Here is a 16,126-nt window from a genome sequence, read left to right on the forward strand (position 1 = left end):
GTTGTGTATTTGCCGTCTGTTAGTAATTTAAGCTACCCTGGCTTTAAATTCAGAAACATCCTTTCATCAGTAATTACAGTACATATAAACACAATATCATTATTTAAATTCAGACTTTAAAATCTTCATATATGTTAAACTATAGAAAACGCAAGCAGTTTATTTCGTGAAAATTTATCACATTTTTCGTAGGAATTATTAAAACGGTTTTGTATGTAAACTATATATATATATATGTAAACACACAGAACAAAACACTGTGTATACATATGGTGATGTATGTTTGTGAGCATGAGTGCGCGTGTATATTTCCCTGTTATATATCAGTATTTTATTGAAAGTAGTTGTAGACGACATTTAATAAAAAAAAACTGAAAAGTATAGTAAATCTCAAAATGCCATTATGAAACTGAATATTACATGAAATCGAAAATTTATGTGAAGCAACTATGGAATGAAAATAAATTCTAGTTAGGTTTCACAGCATACAAAATAACACTTTAATCTAACCACTTGAGTAAAACGAATGCCAAGAAAATATCCTGAAAATGTATAAATCTCCGGAAAATGCCTCACGGAAAATATGCATCTGGTTAAAAATATCGCTAGAATAATAAACAATGTAAATCTTTTTATCAGGTACATATACACATGCACCTTAAAATATTTGTAATTTTTATACTTTGTAGAGATATATAGAGGATTCTTTAATATTAAATATATTTTTTTATTTATTTATTACAAAATATTCTTTCTTACTAAAAATATGCTTAATGATTACATCGTTTATATATCCTAATTAATTTTAAATATTTTTTTAGTTTCTTGTTATTTGTGTTTCGTTTCTGAGAATTGTTAAAATTCAGGCAATCTGAATTTTACACAAAAATAAATTCTTTCCTTAGTAACAAGTATAACTTTTGCATTAGAAATTATTCACGATAAATGCAATCTTGCTTTTTCGCCAACAGAATGTTTTGGCTTATTTGACTACATCAAAGCATGCTAGAGCTGTCTGCCTAAGAGGAGGGTCTCTTCGTGGAGAACTTTTTAAAGGTTAGGTTATTTAATTACGGCAAAGCCTCGAGGGCTGTCTGCCTAAGGGGAGGGATGGCTTCGTGGAGGACTTTCTAAGGGAAACTGGCTCGTATACATGTTACACATGGTGAAAACCACGGAAACAGCCATGCAGCCAGCCCGTTCGCGGGATTCGAACCTCGGACCAAACTACCAGTTTGGTACCGACTATTTCACCGACTTTACCGCTCGGCCGCTGGTGGGCCCCAGGACTTTTTAAAAAAACTGCTCGTATATATGTTATATATGCGGAAAACTATGAAAACGCCCATGCAGCCAGCCCGTTCTCCTAGAATCGAACTTAAGTCAGAACTCGGTATTCTGCGACTATTTAGCGACTTTACCGCTCGGCTGACAGTGACAGAATGTCTGCTACCTATACATTAATCTACTACAGAGGTATATTTGTTTCCGAGAAAGAGATGCGAAACAGAAAAGAGATGCGAATCATATCCATCTCACTGAGATGAATATGATCATTTTCAATGTGCCAATTGGTAGTGCTCTATTTAAATGGTCAACGTGTAAGTTAAGTGGGTGGCCAAATGAAGTAAATGTTTTAATGATATATCTAGCATCTAGATATGATTCGAAATTTTTTTGAATTGGAAAGGCAACGATCAGTTTACAAACAAACTTAAAAATAATTGAACATAATATTCATTTTCAAATACTATTCTATCTAATTTTCGAAGTTAAAATGCCCAACAATTCATATAATTAATGCTGTCGTGCTAGTACATTTATAAAGACTTACTGGTTTACCTTGCGTCCTGTGGTGGTGCAAGTAGTAGCAGATCCAGCTAGTAAAATTGGAAGATCTGTGGTTCGAATCCCGGTCCTTAAGGGAGGAGAATATAAGGAATGATCTTTTTTTTCGGGGGGGGCTGCCCTTGTAAGGTAAATTGACAGCACGTCTAGATGAATAAGTTTGGAGATTCATGATTGTGATCCAAGCCTCATCAGTGGTTAAGATACACCTCTGAATACTAGCAATTTGACCTGTTTTGGGTTCGATCACAAGCGAACTGACTGGCTGCATGGTTGGTTCTTTTGGTTTTCCCCCTGTATAATATGCTAGTTTCTCTCAGAATGTCCTCCACGAAGGCATCCTTCCTCATAGGCATGGAGCCCTCGCAGCTTTGCGTTATTTAAATAACTGAATCGATCATGATTTTGATACTTCCAAGGACGTTTTGAGTTTACCTGTTTCATGGCTTTATTATTATTAATGAATTCCTCTCAGGATGTTATCCAAAAATATATTAACAACTCAGATTATTCGAGAATTTTTTTTTTCTATCCGAATACCCAGTAAAACACCTTTGTTATGCATGAAAACTATTATTCATCAGTTTCCACTGAGGGATGGTAATTGAAAGAAATATGATTATTTTCTAAAGCTTAAATGTGAGATTTAGTATGGAAGAAGAAAGATACTAGGATGCTGAAACAATGAAATTTTTATTAATTACATAAGAATAAACTGGCGGTTCTAGCTTCATTAATCGTTCACATTATGCTATTTGTAATTATTCAACTTAGAGTGAATCACTTAGTTTTAAAAAACAAGTGATTTATGCATTTACAATTACCAGACAAGGCATTTTTTAAAGCATACAGATAATTAAATGTATTTTAAAAATTGAGTTTGTAATCAAGCTTCGCTATCTAGGAATAAGATATAGCGCTGCAGTTAAGTTATATTCTTTCTTAAAAAAATATTTCTTTTGTTCACCTATTAAAAATAACAATCAGCAGCGTGTGTTTTTGAAAATATACCTAAATGCAACATAAATACAAGGCAGATTTCTTTAGGGAATCATTTACGAAGACATTTTACCACTTAGGTGGAAAACGTTTTGCTAAATTAAACTCTAAATTTACAAAGTCGATTTTATGAGAAAACAGAAGGAGGACTCTACATTGGACTAATAATCAGCAAGTTGCTCATCAGGAAAAAATAATGGCAATCTTGGATAAAATAAAAATCGGAACGATATTATTGCAAATTCTTCAATAAAGCATCTAACATACTGCAAATTAAAAATTTAAAAAAGCGTTCTTTATTTTGTGAGTTTATTTGTGAAACTATGTGAGAAATACCCTCATTTTATCTTGTAATGTTGGAAAATGTTTTCAGCTGTCATTATCTATCACAAATTAAATACCTTGAAATTGGATTCATTTTAAGCTGTTTAAAATATTATTTGTGTTCGTGCTTAGGGTGAAGAAATGTTTGTGTGCTGTGTTCATTCATAAATATATGTATTTCGCCAGATTTTGATTTTGCACTTCCCAGTTTTTATCAAATAACATAAAATTAGCATTTCATGGTTAAAAAAAAACAACATTTTTTGTTTATCATTAATTTAAACAGCAAAGGGATTAGAATTTTTGTTACTTTGCAAAAAGTACTTAGTAAAAAGATGGATTTCGAATTTGAAATGTTTTTGCTATTTGGTTAGTAAATTAATTAATATAATGTAGTATACTACTTAGTTAACTATGTTTTTATTGGGGGAACCATTTAAGGACATATTATAACGGTGGAAATTACTTTTTTTCTTTTTGAAGTTCCTCTATACATTATAAAATTAACCAATTGATCAAAATTTGCATTATACAATAAAATAAATACTGTAACACAACAACAACGATAAATAGCCTTCTTATATAACAGCTCCAATTAAAATTGCTAACTAACTAAAAACAACGAACGTGGAGACATTTCTATTATGTAGTAAAGTAAGCTTTAAAATATTTTGGAAGAACTGGTCATAAATTATGTGAAAGAAAGTGAATCCAATTTTCATTTTAAAAAATTTTCTTATAATGTGTCAGCTTATTTTAAGCCATTTTATCTAGTAATAACAACATGATATTGTTTCAGATTAAAAATAATGAATGCAATATCATCCATATTTCAAAATGGGCTTATTTAGTTATGCTGTTATAACTACTAATAACTGTTCATGAAACATTTCCACAGCAACATAATTTTGATCTGCTATGCAAGTTTATTTATGTGTTTATTTTGTAAACAAATGTTGAATCGTCGGATGTAAAAAAAAGCATTAATAAAATCTTTAAATGCCCGTCTTTAAGTCTGAGTTCGAACACAGCATATTTAAAACAAGAGACTATTACAAGACTTTGCTAGGATCCTGCTAGCCGCGCAAGACGCTTTGTTAGAAGGAAACAACTGATTGAAAGCATGTGTTCAAATATCACATCTGTCATTTATCTGTCGAAGAAAAGGTAGGACTTTTGTATGAGTATGTTTCAAAGCTTGTTTTTCCGTTCCCTAAGTACGCCAATCCCCAGGGGTGTAATTAGTCTTTTACGACAAATCTGAACTACTGCAGTTCTTCCGAAACGTGAAGAGAATATACTTACGATGACATTACTGAATGATCTGAAAGCCATCTGCTATTCTGAACTATTTTGTACTTTCTTTAAAAATGCAGAAGGTTATAAGTACAGGTTTTTTGCGCATCTACAGTTATTGTTTTCAAATTACTGTCATGTAACATAAATGCAAAAGCATTTAATATTTATTTAGTCTTTCACATAATATGTCAAAACAAATTTCTCTTAAGTCATCTGTTTATGGCTGAAGTTGCTATGTGTATTTCTTTAATTTATGCTATGGAAGTTAAAAATACAGCAATCAATAAAGAATATAAAAATTCTGCACATGTGAAAATAAAATTATGGTAAAATGCTTGAACACTATCTCCAAAACAAGAGACTAAATTTAAAAAAAATCATGTTTAAGCTAAAATATTAATGTCTTGCAAAATCTTTTCTAACATACGTGACAATTTTCTATAGAGGGACAAGCTTTTTTTTTACTGCTTAGACCTAGAGTACTTTTTTTTTACTTCTTACTAAATAATCATAGATCCTTTCCCAGATTTTACTAATCAAGTCTTGCTGGCCTAAGATGTAATACTTTGATAAAGAAATTCTAAAAAGGTTAGGTTTTTTTTATTTCAGTAATTCTAAATACTTTTAAAAATTCGGACTACTACAAATTTTATTAAAACTCATACTATGCTTCAAAAAGGTGCTTCAGACCGAAGTTTTTAAATTAAAAAGAAAATGTATTTGATATGGTAATGAAGTTAAAATATCATTGCACCTGCTTAGACAATATTCAATCTAAGAATGCTACTATTTTAGAGAATTCTATGCATTTCAAATAAAAAATAGCACAAATAATTATTATATATTCAGATTATACACGACTAGTGCGTCATTCGCCAACAACATACATTCAAAAAACAATAAAAAAAAAAAAATAACGTCGAAAAGGACATTTCTTTAACGTTTTGTGTGCTACCTTTATTTATTAAATACAATGTTCTTTGCACTTACACCATAAAATTCAATTCAACAGCAATGTCGATAATTTTAAAATGAGCATATATTTAGAATATCCGGTACACAATTCCGCGCGCTAGAGATAAAAAGGTTTCCACCCCCGTAGAGTGTTGCTATTGCTTGGTTTGAAATCTTTGAGATTGTTGCTCAAAAATTCGTTAAAGTTTCACGAAATATGAAATAGATAATAAAACAAATTCCAAATTTCAAATTTGGTCTTCCACATGCCCATATTCGTAGGAGGATTACGTCATTCAAACTTGGATGGCCTTTTTTCAAACCTTTTTTTTATCACAATACGAGAAATATGCATACATTTACGCAGATTTTCATTATTTAATTATTTCAAATGTAATGCGGGACTAATAACATTTGGTGGCAACAGTCTGAAAAGTGGTTCGCCGTTTCTAGTGATTCAACGCAAAATCGCAAAAACGAAAACTGTATTAGTATTTAAAACAATAATCTCTCACGGACTATTGTTTTAAATACTAATACGTCCCTTTGGACTAATAAATAAAAATATGAAAGGTTTCAGATTTTAAACTACGTCCAAAGGAGCGTTTTTAACGTTTTGTGTGTTACCTCATTAAATATCATGTTCTACATACTCAAACCATAAAGTTCAGTTCAACAGCAATATCTCAAAATTATTTTAAAATGACCGTATCTTAGAGTCTCTCGCGCTGGAGATAAAAATAGGATTTTTTTCGTACGGTGTTGACATTACTCGCTTTGAAATCGTATAGTTTTTTAATCAAAAATTCGTTGAAGTGTTATAAAATATGAAATCGATAATAAAACAAATTTCAAATTCAAATTAGGGCTTCCACATGCCCATATTGTATGCAAGATTACGTTATTTAAATTTTGATAGCTCTAGGTACCGTTGTTTTATCACAATGCGAGAAACATGCGTACATTCATGCAGATTCTTCAATATTTAATTTCTTTAAGTATAATACAGAGCGATAATATTTAGTGGCAACAATTTGAAAAGTGATTCGCCGTTTATAGTTTTCAATGAAAAATGCCAAAGCGAAATTAAAAGTCCTTCAGGGCAAATTGCCCCTTTGAACTAAAAACAAATATAAAAAAATAAATTTTCGTGCTTCTTTTCTTAATAGTATTTCGTTTTATTTATTTACTGCGGTTTTTTTTTAACTGAAATTTGTTACTTTTAGAAACGTTGCGGGTTATATTTCGGACATTCAGTTGTTAGGCTGTAGGTTGGTTATTTTAATAATTTATATAGCAAAATGCAGAAATTTTAACACACCTTTGCCTTTATGCTTGTAGTTATTTTGCGTTGAACAATGCAATTACAATTATGTAAGAAAATCAAACTCATTGAATGTTTTTCTAATAAAAATTGCATTGAAATCAATGTACATAAAAAGATTTGGAATATTTGAAATGAATTTGAACAGAACTTCATCAAACCAGTATAAGCCACGAATATTGTTCCAAAATGAATAAATAATTCGCCATTATTATTTTTACTATCAAATTAGATTATGCTTCATAAACCCGTTCAAAATACGCTTATTATAAATTACTGTTGATGGCTAATTTTTATTTGAATTATTCCTTAATTATGTTATTCTTTACATGTAATTATATATAATTCATATTAAATGCAGTATTAAATTAAATGCAGTAATTAAATGCGCTTCGTTTCGCTCGAATAATTAAAATTTATAACTTGTCGATTTTAATTATGTATCTATATATCCATAAGTAAATTTGTTTAAATATTTCCTAATGCTATTTTTTAATTAAATTCAAGAGCATTTCGCATATTTCTGAACATTCAATTTAAAAACTAAAGGATATTTTATGAAAATGTTATCTGTTTAAAGAGAGTATTGAAAAAACATGCTTACATGCTACTTTTTTATTTCGCGAAGAATGTCCACGTTTGTTTGTTTTTATAAACCACTACATGCTCAAGCGTTTTCTTGGCGATTAAACATATCGGTCTAAAACGAAAAAGAGCAACCCTCTTTGCCTCCTACTAAGAACTGTCATTTAGAGATCTCCAGGGTTCCAGAAATAAGGGGGCAGGAGACATCTGCACGGCCGCTTTAAGGCGGTCATAACGCTTTCGAGGTCTTCACCACTGACCGCCTAGAACCGTCAGTAACGCTTTCGAACACTTTTCCAGTGACCGCCTAGAAGCGTCCGTAACGCTTTCGAGGTAGGCCGCCTAAACCCGGTCATAACGCTCAGAGGGTTACATAGATCTGCACCAGAAGGTCTTCTCTACCAAATCTTTCTTTCAGCTGCTCGATAGCTTTAGGATAATTCGCGGCGGTAACAGGAAAACTGTTCAAAAGTTGAGCTGCCTTTGAGCCAGGTACTGCACTTTGCACTAAGTACAAAAATTTATCTTCCGGCACAATATCCGTATCTTCATGAATTTTGGAGAATTGGCTCCAAAAGCCTAAAAATTCTCTTGCATCTCCAGAAAATTTTTTCAGTTCAAGTTTAGGAAGTTTAAACTTCCTGTTTTTATTTTCTTTAGGATCCGAAATCGAAAGTGAAGCCATATCTGTAGTAACATTCATCGAATTCAATTGTCCAATTTTATTCTGAAGTTTCACCTTTAAAGCTATAAAGGAATCTCTGTATCCTTCAGCCGTATTAAATTCATTCTCGAAATCAGCTTCCTTGGTTTGTTCTAAAACACTGCTTTGAGTACTGTCCAAGCGTTCAAATTTGTCAATTAGTTGCCCCAACAACACTTGCAATCTCTCAGGATCCGTACAAGTAGGCAATTCTTCTTCCACAATCTTCGTAGTTAACGTAAACGAAGTACGTTCACTTTTACGTTTTGCTTTTAACAACGCCTAAATCAAAACTACTCGAAATCACACAAACGTCCTGTCGCGGACGCCAAACTTTTATGTTGAAACTAAATAACGTTTGCATAATCCGAGTTCAGAAAACAAAACATTTATTTTACATATTTTAAAGAAATAACGTTCTGAAACAACATGTTTCATCTACACAATCAATCGACGCTCTCACCAGAGCATTACGCCATCAAACTTGGCACACATCCAAAAGTTCAAATTGAAGAATTACAGAAGCGTTGTTGCCACACAAGAAAAGACATATAGTTACAACTTCACACAATAATAAAACAAAAACACACTTTTGAAAAATAGACAATAATAATAAAAATAGTAATAATAAAATTCTTAACAATATTTTCTCGATTATGCAACATCGTGGTTCGGATCCGTAAGTCTTCGAACTCTAAACCTAAAGTCGTTCATTACGACAGGTTAGCTCATTACTATGGCCATAGTACGTAATGTAAATAATTGTAAATAGTGTAAGACCATGGTCCTCTTTGTTTCTAAATGTGTATTTAGTATTTTATTTCTATTTATTTGATAACATTTGATTTGTTTTAGTTATTGCATTTATTGTTCATGTTGGTTGTTATTGTAATGTAATTTTTATTATTGCATTTATGCCATAGTTGTAAGTTTGGCTTCCTGTCCAGGGATTCCCCTCCCAAGGACTGCCCGGGATGTGCAGTCCTTGGGAAGGGGGCAGTGTTACGGATTTGGTATTTAAATAGCTAAAGTTAGTTGAATTATAAATTAAATTGTTTTATTCCCAGTGCTCCCTCAGGGGGCTCACTTTTGTGAGTACGGGTGTGGCAATCCCGAGGTACCCTAGCCCTTCAGGGGATCATCTTCTTGGTGAGACGGGTGTCACGATCCTGGAGCCCCAGTGATCTATCCTCTTTTCCGTCTCCTCTCCTCTTGGCTGGATCTTTTTCCCTTCCCTTCTCCCTTGTGGTTTCTCTCTACGGAGTTTGGGGCTCGTCACGAGAGGCTGGAACAGACCTTGTTTCTAGTTTTCAAGTGGGGAGAAAACTGCCCACGTGTTTGCCGTGCGTGGAGACCCGTGTCGCTGGAAAGGAGGGTCCTGGTAGTTGAGGGGCGAGGTACTGTCCCCAACACACTGCTTTGGCCTCTGCTTCAGCTAAACGGGAGGCACCTTAGTCGTCCTCACGGGTGTCAATCGGCTGGTCACTAGTCCTTGTGTCAGTGGCTTGGGGTCAAGCTCTCGGGAGTACCTGCTTTCGGGAAAGCCGACTGTGGGGCTTCAGTTTGCGTATAGGTCCGGCTAGCCCTAACACAGGAATCTGTGTTCCCTTGTTGGGCTCCGTGGTGGGCGGGGCCGTCGGACCCGAATCTTTATTCTTTCACTATGGCTTCTCATATTTACTTAATAAAAGATTTCGAGGTAACTCCAGTCACTCAAGTCAATCCTGTCACTCAAGTCACTCAAATCACTCCTGTCACTCAACCTAGTTCTGAAACTTCTACTCCTAAACCAGTCACTCAACCTAGTTCTGAAACATCTACTGTTAAACCAGTCATTCAACCTATTTCTGAAACGTCTACTGCTAAACCACTCACTCAACCACTCACTCAACCTACTTCTGAAAAGTCTACTGCAAAAAAATTACGTACAGATACAAATGAAAAAAATCATAACAATATTCCCCGTTTCCTAGTCATCTCTAGTCCTTCTGGCGAAATGCATAAGATGTCTCCTTTCGTAATAAACAAATACATCCAGTCCTGTATTGGTGAGCCGAGAAATATAAAGCGTCTCCGCTCCGGAGACCTGCTTATTGATACAACCTCAGCCACCCAGTCTGCTTCTTTACTTCAGATAACTAAACTTGGGCAAGCGAATGTGACTGTAACACCACATAAGTCACTCAACTATTGTCGGGGTGTAATCTCAGAATTCGACCTTCTGTATGTTTCTGAAGAAGAGATCGCTTCTGAGCTCTCCGAACAAAATGTCTGCGGTGTAAGGCGGATCAAGATGCGTAAAGAAGGTAAGTTGATAGACACGAAACACGTGATCCTTACCTTCAACACGCCTGATCTGCCTAAGAATATTAAGGCCGGATATCTAAATATTCCTGTAAGACCTTATATTCCAAACCCTATGCGATGTTTCCAATGCCAGCGTTTCGGCCATTCTGTCTTGTCGTGGCAGCCTTACATGCGCCCGATGCTCACAGATTGGCCACGATTCTGAAAATTGTACGGCTGCGCCTCTTTGTATAAATTGCAAGGGTGAGCACCCAGCATTTTCACGCCTCTGCCCAAAATGGAAATTGGAAAAAGAAGTGCAGACTGCAAAGTTTACGAGGAACATCTCATATGCCGAAGCCAGAAGATTAGTCCAGAGCACACAGCTTCGACCAAATACATCATACGCCAGTGCTGTAAAATCATCTCGTACAGTCGCCACCCAAACATCAATAGGCACACAGACCCTAGCAAATAAAACCCATCCGTCTACATCCAACAAGCAAAAAGAAAATGCAACCCATATAGTACAAAAGAAAGAAACAGTTATTCAAAGTAAGCCCAAAACTTCTACACATAAAATATCCAATAAAAATAGAAGTCACAGCAATAGCTCTTTTGATGAGATGATTTCTGAATCTGCGGATTCAGACTTTATGGAAGTAGAAGAGGGTCTAGAAGTTCCCAGGCATCTACTTCCACGAAAAACAAAAGAACAGCACAGAAAAAACAAAAACCATTCATAATGGCCACCCTCATGTCATGGAACTGTCGCGGTTTCCACCGAAATTTCCTTGACATCAAATCTATAATAAATGTGTATCATCCTGTGTGCTTAGCAATACAGGAAACAAATTTGAAACCCGAACACCATGCAAAACTTCGGAGGTTTTCTTTCGTCAGGAAGGATAACATTGCAGGTGAGCGTGCCAGTGGAGGTGTAGGTCTCCTCTCCTCACTGGATTATCCCTCAAATGTACTTCCTTTGACGACATCCCTCCAAGTTGTCGCTACTCAAATAAATTTTGATATTATTGTTTCATTTGTTTCTTTGTATTTGCCTCCAAATGAGCACATTTATCAGCAAGATTTAAATAATCTAATAGAGCAGCTGCCTGAGCCTTTTATCATAATAGGAGATTTTAACGGCCATAGTCCACTCTGGGGAAGTAAAGATACAAATTGCCGAGGAAGACAAATAGAGCAGATGATCGAAGATCATAGCCTTTGTCTCCTAAATAATGGGCAAGATACGTACTTCCATGAGCCTTCAAGGACATTCCACGCTCTCGATCTTGCCATCTGTTCACCATCTCTGTTGCCATTTTGCACTTTTAGTGTCGGAAATGACCTGTACAACAGCGATCATTATCCTATTTTTGTGTCTCTTGCACGAAGAGGAGCAAACCCCGTGTCGAGAGTCCCTCGTTTTATCCTGGACAGGGCAGACTGGGAACTCTTCTCTTCCGTTGCAGAGCTGACAGAGGAAATGGTAGAAGGTGTGCATATCGATGACGCTGTTGAAGCTGTTACTAATACTATTATTCAGGCAGCTATGCTTTCGATTCCTAGAACATCAGGAAAAACACTAAAATATTCGAAACCATGGTGGAATCGCGACTGTCATGAAGCACTGAAAAAACAGAAAAAAGCATGGGGTATTTTTCGTAGATATCCTACTCTGCGAAACCTCATAGCTTTTAAAAGAGCCAAAGCAAATGCACGGAAAGTAAGAAGGCAGAGCCAGAGGGATTCCTGGATTTCATATGTGTCCTCAATAACATCCTCTACGCCTAGTAAGCGGGTTTGGGAAAGAGTTCGAAAAGCATGCGGAATGTACAAAGACCACTCACTTTCCTTTCTGGAAAAAGATGGCCGAGTGATTAGCTCCATAGAAGAAATTGCAAATACAATTGGTGAGACATTTGCTGCCGTTTCTTCCAGCCGAAATTACTCACCTGCATTTCTTTCTATCAAGCAACGCTCTGAGAAAAATCCCATCGCTTTCAACTCTTCCAACTTTGAGCCGTACAATAGAGACTTTACTATGGTTGAACTAAAGAGAGCTTTGTTGCAGACACATAGGTCTTGTCCGGGTCTGGATGGCGTATATTATGAAATGCTAAAGCATCTGTCCTGTAAGTCACTGAGTGCCCTTCTCACACTTTACAATAGAGTGTGGAAGGAGCGTACATTTCCCAGTGCATGGAGGAGAGCTATTGTCATTCCTATTGCGAAGCCAGGGAAAGACCCGAGGAATCCCTCGAACTATCGGCCAATTGCCCTTACCAGCTGTGTTTGCAAACTGTTTGAAAAGATGGTAAACAGCCGCCTAGTCTACTTCTTGGAAAAGAATGATATTATATCGCCTTATCAGAGTGGTTTTCGAAAGGGAAGAACAACTGTAGATAACATGCTCCTCTTAGAGACATCTATTCGAAAAGCATTTGTAAGAAGAAGCCACCTTGTCTCGATATTCTTCGACATTGAAAAAGCTTATGATAAGGCATGGAGATACGGTATACTCCGGGATCTTCACGAGAGTGGCTTGCGCGGCAACCTACCAATTTTCATTCAAAATTTCTTGAACACTAGAACTTTTCAAGTAAGAATTGGCTCTGTTTTTTCGGATGTTTTTGAACAGGAAGAGGGTGTGCCTCAAGGCTGTGTGCTCAGTGTAACCCTGTTTAGTTTAAAAATAAATTCTGTACTAAAAGAACTTCCTCCCACCATCTTGGGATCTCTATATGTTGATGATCTGCAGATTAGCTGTCGAGGAGCAGACATGAGATATGTAGAGAGGCAACTGCAGATGGCTCTGATTAAGATCCAAGAATGGTCAGACAAACAGGGATTTACATTTTCGAAACAGAAAACTGTCTGCGTGCACTTTTGTAGGAAGCGAGGTCTCCATCCTGAACCTGAGTTATACTTGAATGGTACAATTATTCCAGTTGCGCCTGAAGTAAAATTTTTAGGAGTGACGTTCGACCGAAAATTGACTTTCCTTTCTCATGTTTTAAACCTGAGAAAGAAGTGTCTAAAAACACTAAATATTTTAAAAGTGTTGGCGAACACCTCCTGGGGTGCAGAGCGTTGCTCCATGCTTCGCATTTACAGAGCGCTTATCCGCTCTAAACTGGACTATGGCTCAGTTGTTTATGGATCCGCTCGCTCATCTGTTTTGTTAAAACTGGATCCTGTTCACCATCAAGGTCTGCGGATTTGTTCAGGAGCTTTCAGGACTTCTCCTGTGCAGAGCCTATATGTTGACTGTAACGAACCATCACTTCATCTGAGGCGTGAGCAATTGTCCCTTTTGCAATATTTTAATACTCTATCTCAACCTGAACATCCCAATAAGCTGTGCTTACTTGATAATGAGTGTAACACATTATTTGAAACACGTCCATCCTGTGTTCCTACTTTCCCTTTAAGAGTTCGCCCTGTCATTGAGGAACTCTCCCTCTCTGATATGCACCCCCAAGCAGTACAGAATTTTGAAATTCCACCTTGGGAAAATTCACGGATCCAGCTTCTTGATGTTTTTAAACATCACGTAAAGGCGAGCACTAACGAGATCGTTTACAGACAACTTTTCGCTGAGCACAGGCACAAATATAGCAGTTATTATCCGATATACACAGATGGATCAAAGTCAAATGATCATGTCGGGATGGCTTTTGTATTTGAAAATTACATAGAGGGCAGATGCCTGCACCATGCTTTCTCTGTCCTAACATCTGAACTAACTGCAATATATTATGCTCTTTTGTACATCCCAAAGCTCTGCCACAAAAAGTTCATAGTTTACACAGACTCGTATAGTGCTCTTAAATCCTTGGAAGCTTTTCCCAACGCTCAGAATCCTGTGGTAGTGGATGTTCTCAAAATTCATAGAAATTTAATGATACGAGGATATGAAATCCTGTACTGCTGGGTTCCCGGGCATACGGGAATAAAGGGAAACGAGCTTGCAGACATCGCGGCAAAATCTGCTGTCGAACTGTCCAGTCGCCTTATCCCTTTTAGAGACATCTGCTGTGTCATCAAGGGAAAGATACGAAAAAAATGGCAGCAAATTTGGGATGTTCAGCATCACAACAAGTTGAGAAACATCAAACCTAGAATTGAGCATTGGGATTTTGCTGGAAATCGTAAAGAGGACGTTCTTTTGACTCGACTCAGAATTGGTCATACCAGAGTCACACATAGCTATCTTCTTAAAGCTGAAAATGAGCCTGTTTGTTTTAATTGTAATGTTTGTTTATCTGTTCGTCATATTTTAATTGAGTGTCGATGTTTTAATAGTCTTCGCCAGAAATATTTTAATAGCTGTGACTTACCTCTCGACCATTTAATCGGAAGAGAGGTCAATTCTAATTTATTTTATTATTTAAAAGAGATTGGCTTTTATTACCAAATGTAATTTGTTTTGAAGACTGTGTCTTGAATGTTAATATGTGCTTTTAACTTGTTTTTATATGACTTCATCCTCTGGATTTGGTACATTTATCTACTTGTTTTTATTTATTGAATTTTAATGTCATCAATTGTAATCATCTCATCTTTTGTTTGGCGCGTCATAATCATCTTTTGTTTGGCGCGTCATAATCATCTCTGGTTTTTGCGCCATAATCACTCACTCACTCACTCACTTATTCCCAGTGCAGTGCAACGCGTGACGAATATTAAAGGAAAGCTAAGCCGGAAAGTTAAATTACAAGAGCACGTGCATTTAACATTTAATAAATAAATATCTCTTTTTGCTTTCGAGAAAATTCCAGAAATTTCTCGCGCGCGATTTAAAATCTTATAAAAAGGATGAAAACCTCTCGATTCGATGATTAGTTAGTTTGTTGTTTTTTTAAGAGTTTGTTTAGAAAACTGCTCTAGTTGACTGTAGCGAATTTGCGGATTAGCTTTTAGCTGTTTTGAATTAAGTTCTCTTGAGCGTTTGAGTAGTTAAAAGATAACTATTGTGAGATATTGTAATATTGCACGAATATCTGAAAAAATTGAAGCATTGTGTTTTATTTATTTATGAAAATAATAAATCTTATTCATTTTTCATCCGACTTGTGCATTCAATTCCAAACGAACCCGTACGCACGCAATAATATGTTCCGCAATCGTTTATTTTCGATTGTTTACTTTTTTTGAATTTTATGATAAATTTTTAATGGTAATCTTTTCTTTGTAACGGCCATTCTAGTCTAAATTTTCAGATTGCTGTGCTTTAATATTCTTAATTTATTTTTTAGTGGTACTTGTTAGCTATTTAAAGCTCATAGAATTCAAGCTGTTTTTTAAGCTCATTTTATTTTACATATTTTTTAAATTGCATTTCTTTTTGCAAGTACTCATGCATTTAAATTACAGTGTTGCCGAATTTGATTACAGGTATTTCTAAGTTTGTTTATAAAACACTAACTGTAGTATAAGTAACAATTTGGTTTATAATTAGTATTCACATTATTTCTACGACTTGATTTATTTTTGAATGGAAGGATAGGCAAAGGTAAATTTTTAAATTCATTTTTATGCAATATTAATCTGAAAAAAATGCCAGATGTAAGAAAGAGATATTCCAGTGTTTGCTTTATTAAAACGAGCGCATTTTTAAAAACTTTCCACAAAACGTGCTATCATATATGATTACATTCATATTAGTTCGTACAAAGGGAGATGAAGTGTTTGATATTAAAAGCGTTACCTTTATTCTGTTCTTCCTCTTGGACCAGTTTGTAGACTTCAGACATAGTGTTGATAGGCTTTTCGGGCTTCATGAAGTTGATGCTGTA

General features: G+C 35.5%; 1 protein-coding gene across 3 annotated transcripts in view; it reads right to left on the reverse strand.

Annotated features, from left to right (window-relative positions):
- The window catches only part of LOC118201726 (uncharacterized), a 149,885-nt gene that overhangs the window by 91,734 nt on the left and 42,025 nt on the right, over positions 1-16,126 (reverse strand). For all 3 annotated transcript variants that reach the window (XM_085824808.1, XM_085824797.1, XM_085824801.1), the window contains one exon: positions 16,039-16,121. In XM_085824808.1, the coding sequence (XP_085680934.1) occupies positions 16,039-16,111 (73 nt within the window). In that variant the 5' untranslated portion in view covers positions 16,112-16,121. The remainder of the gene's footprint in view (positions 1-16,038; positions 16,122-16,126) is intronic.

The sequence above is a fragment of the Stegodyphus dumicola genome, chromosome 1 (genome assembly GCF_044657685.1).
Source record: "Stegodyphus dumicola isolate Sdum_Otavi_A_Nest chromosome 1, ASM4465768v1".
NCBI classification, from domain to species: domain Eukaryota; kingdom Metazoa; phylum Arthropoda; class Arachnida; order Araneae; family Eresidae; genus Stegodyphus; species Stegodyphus dumicola.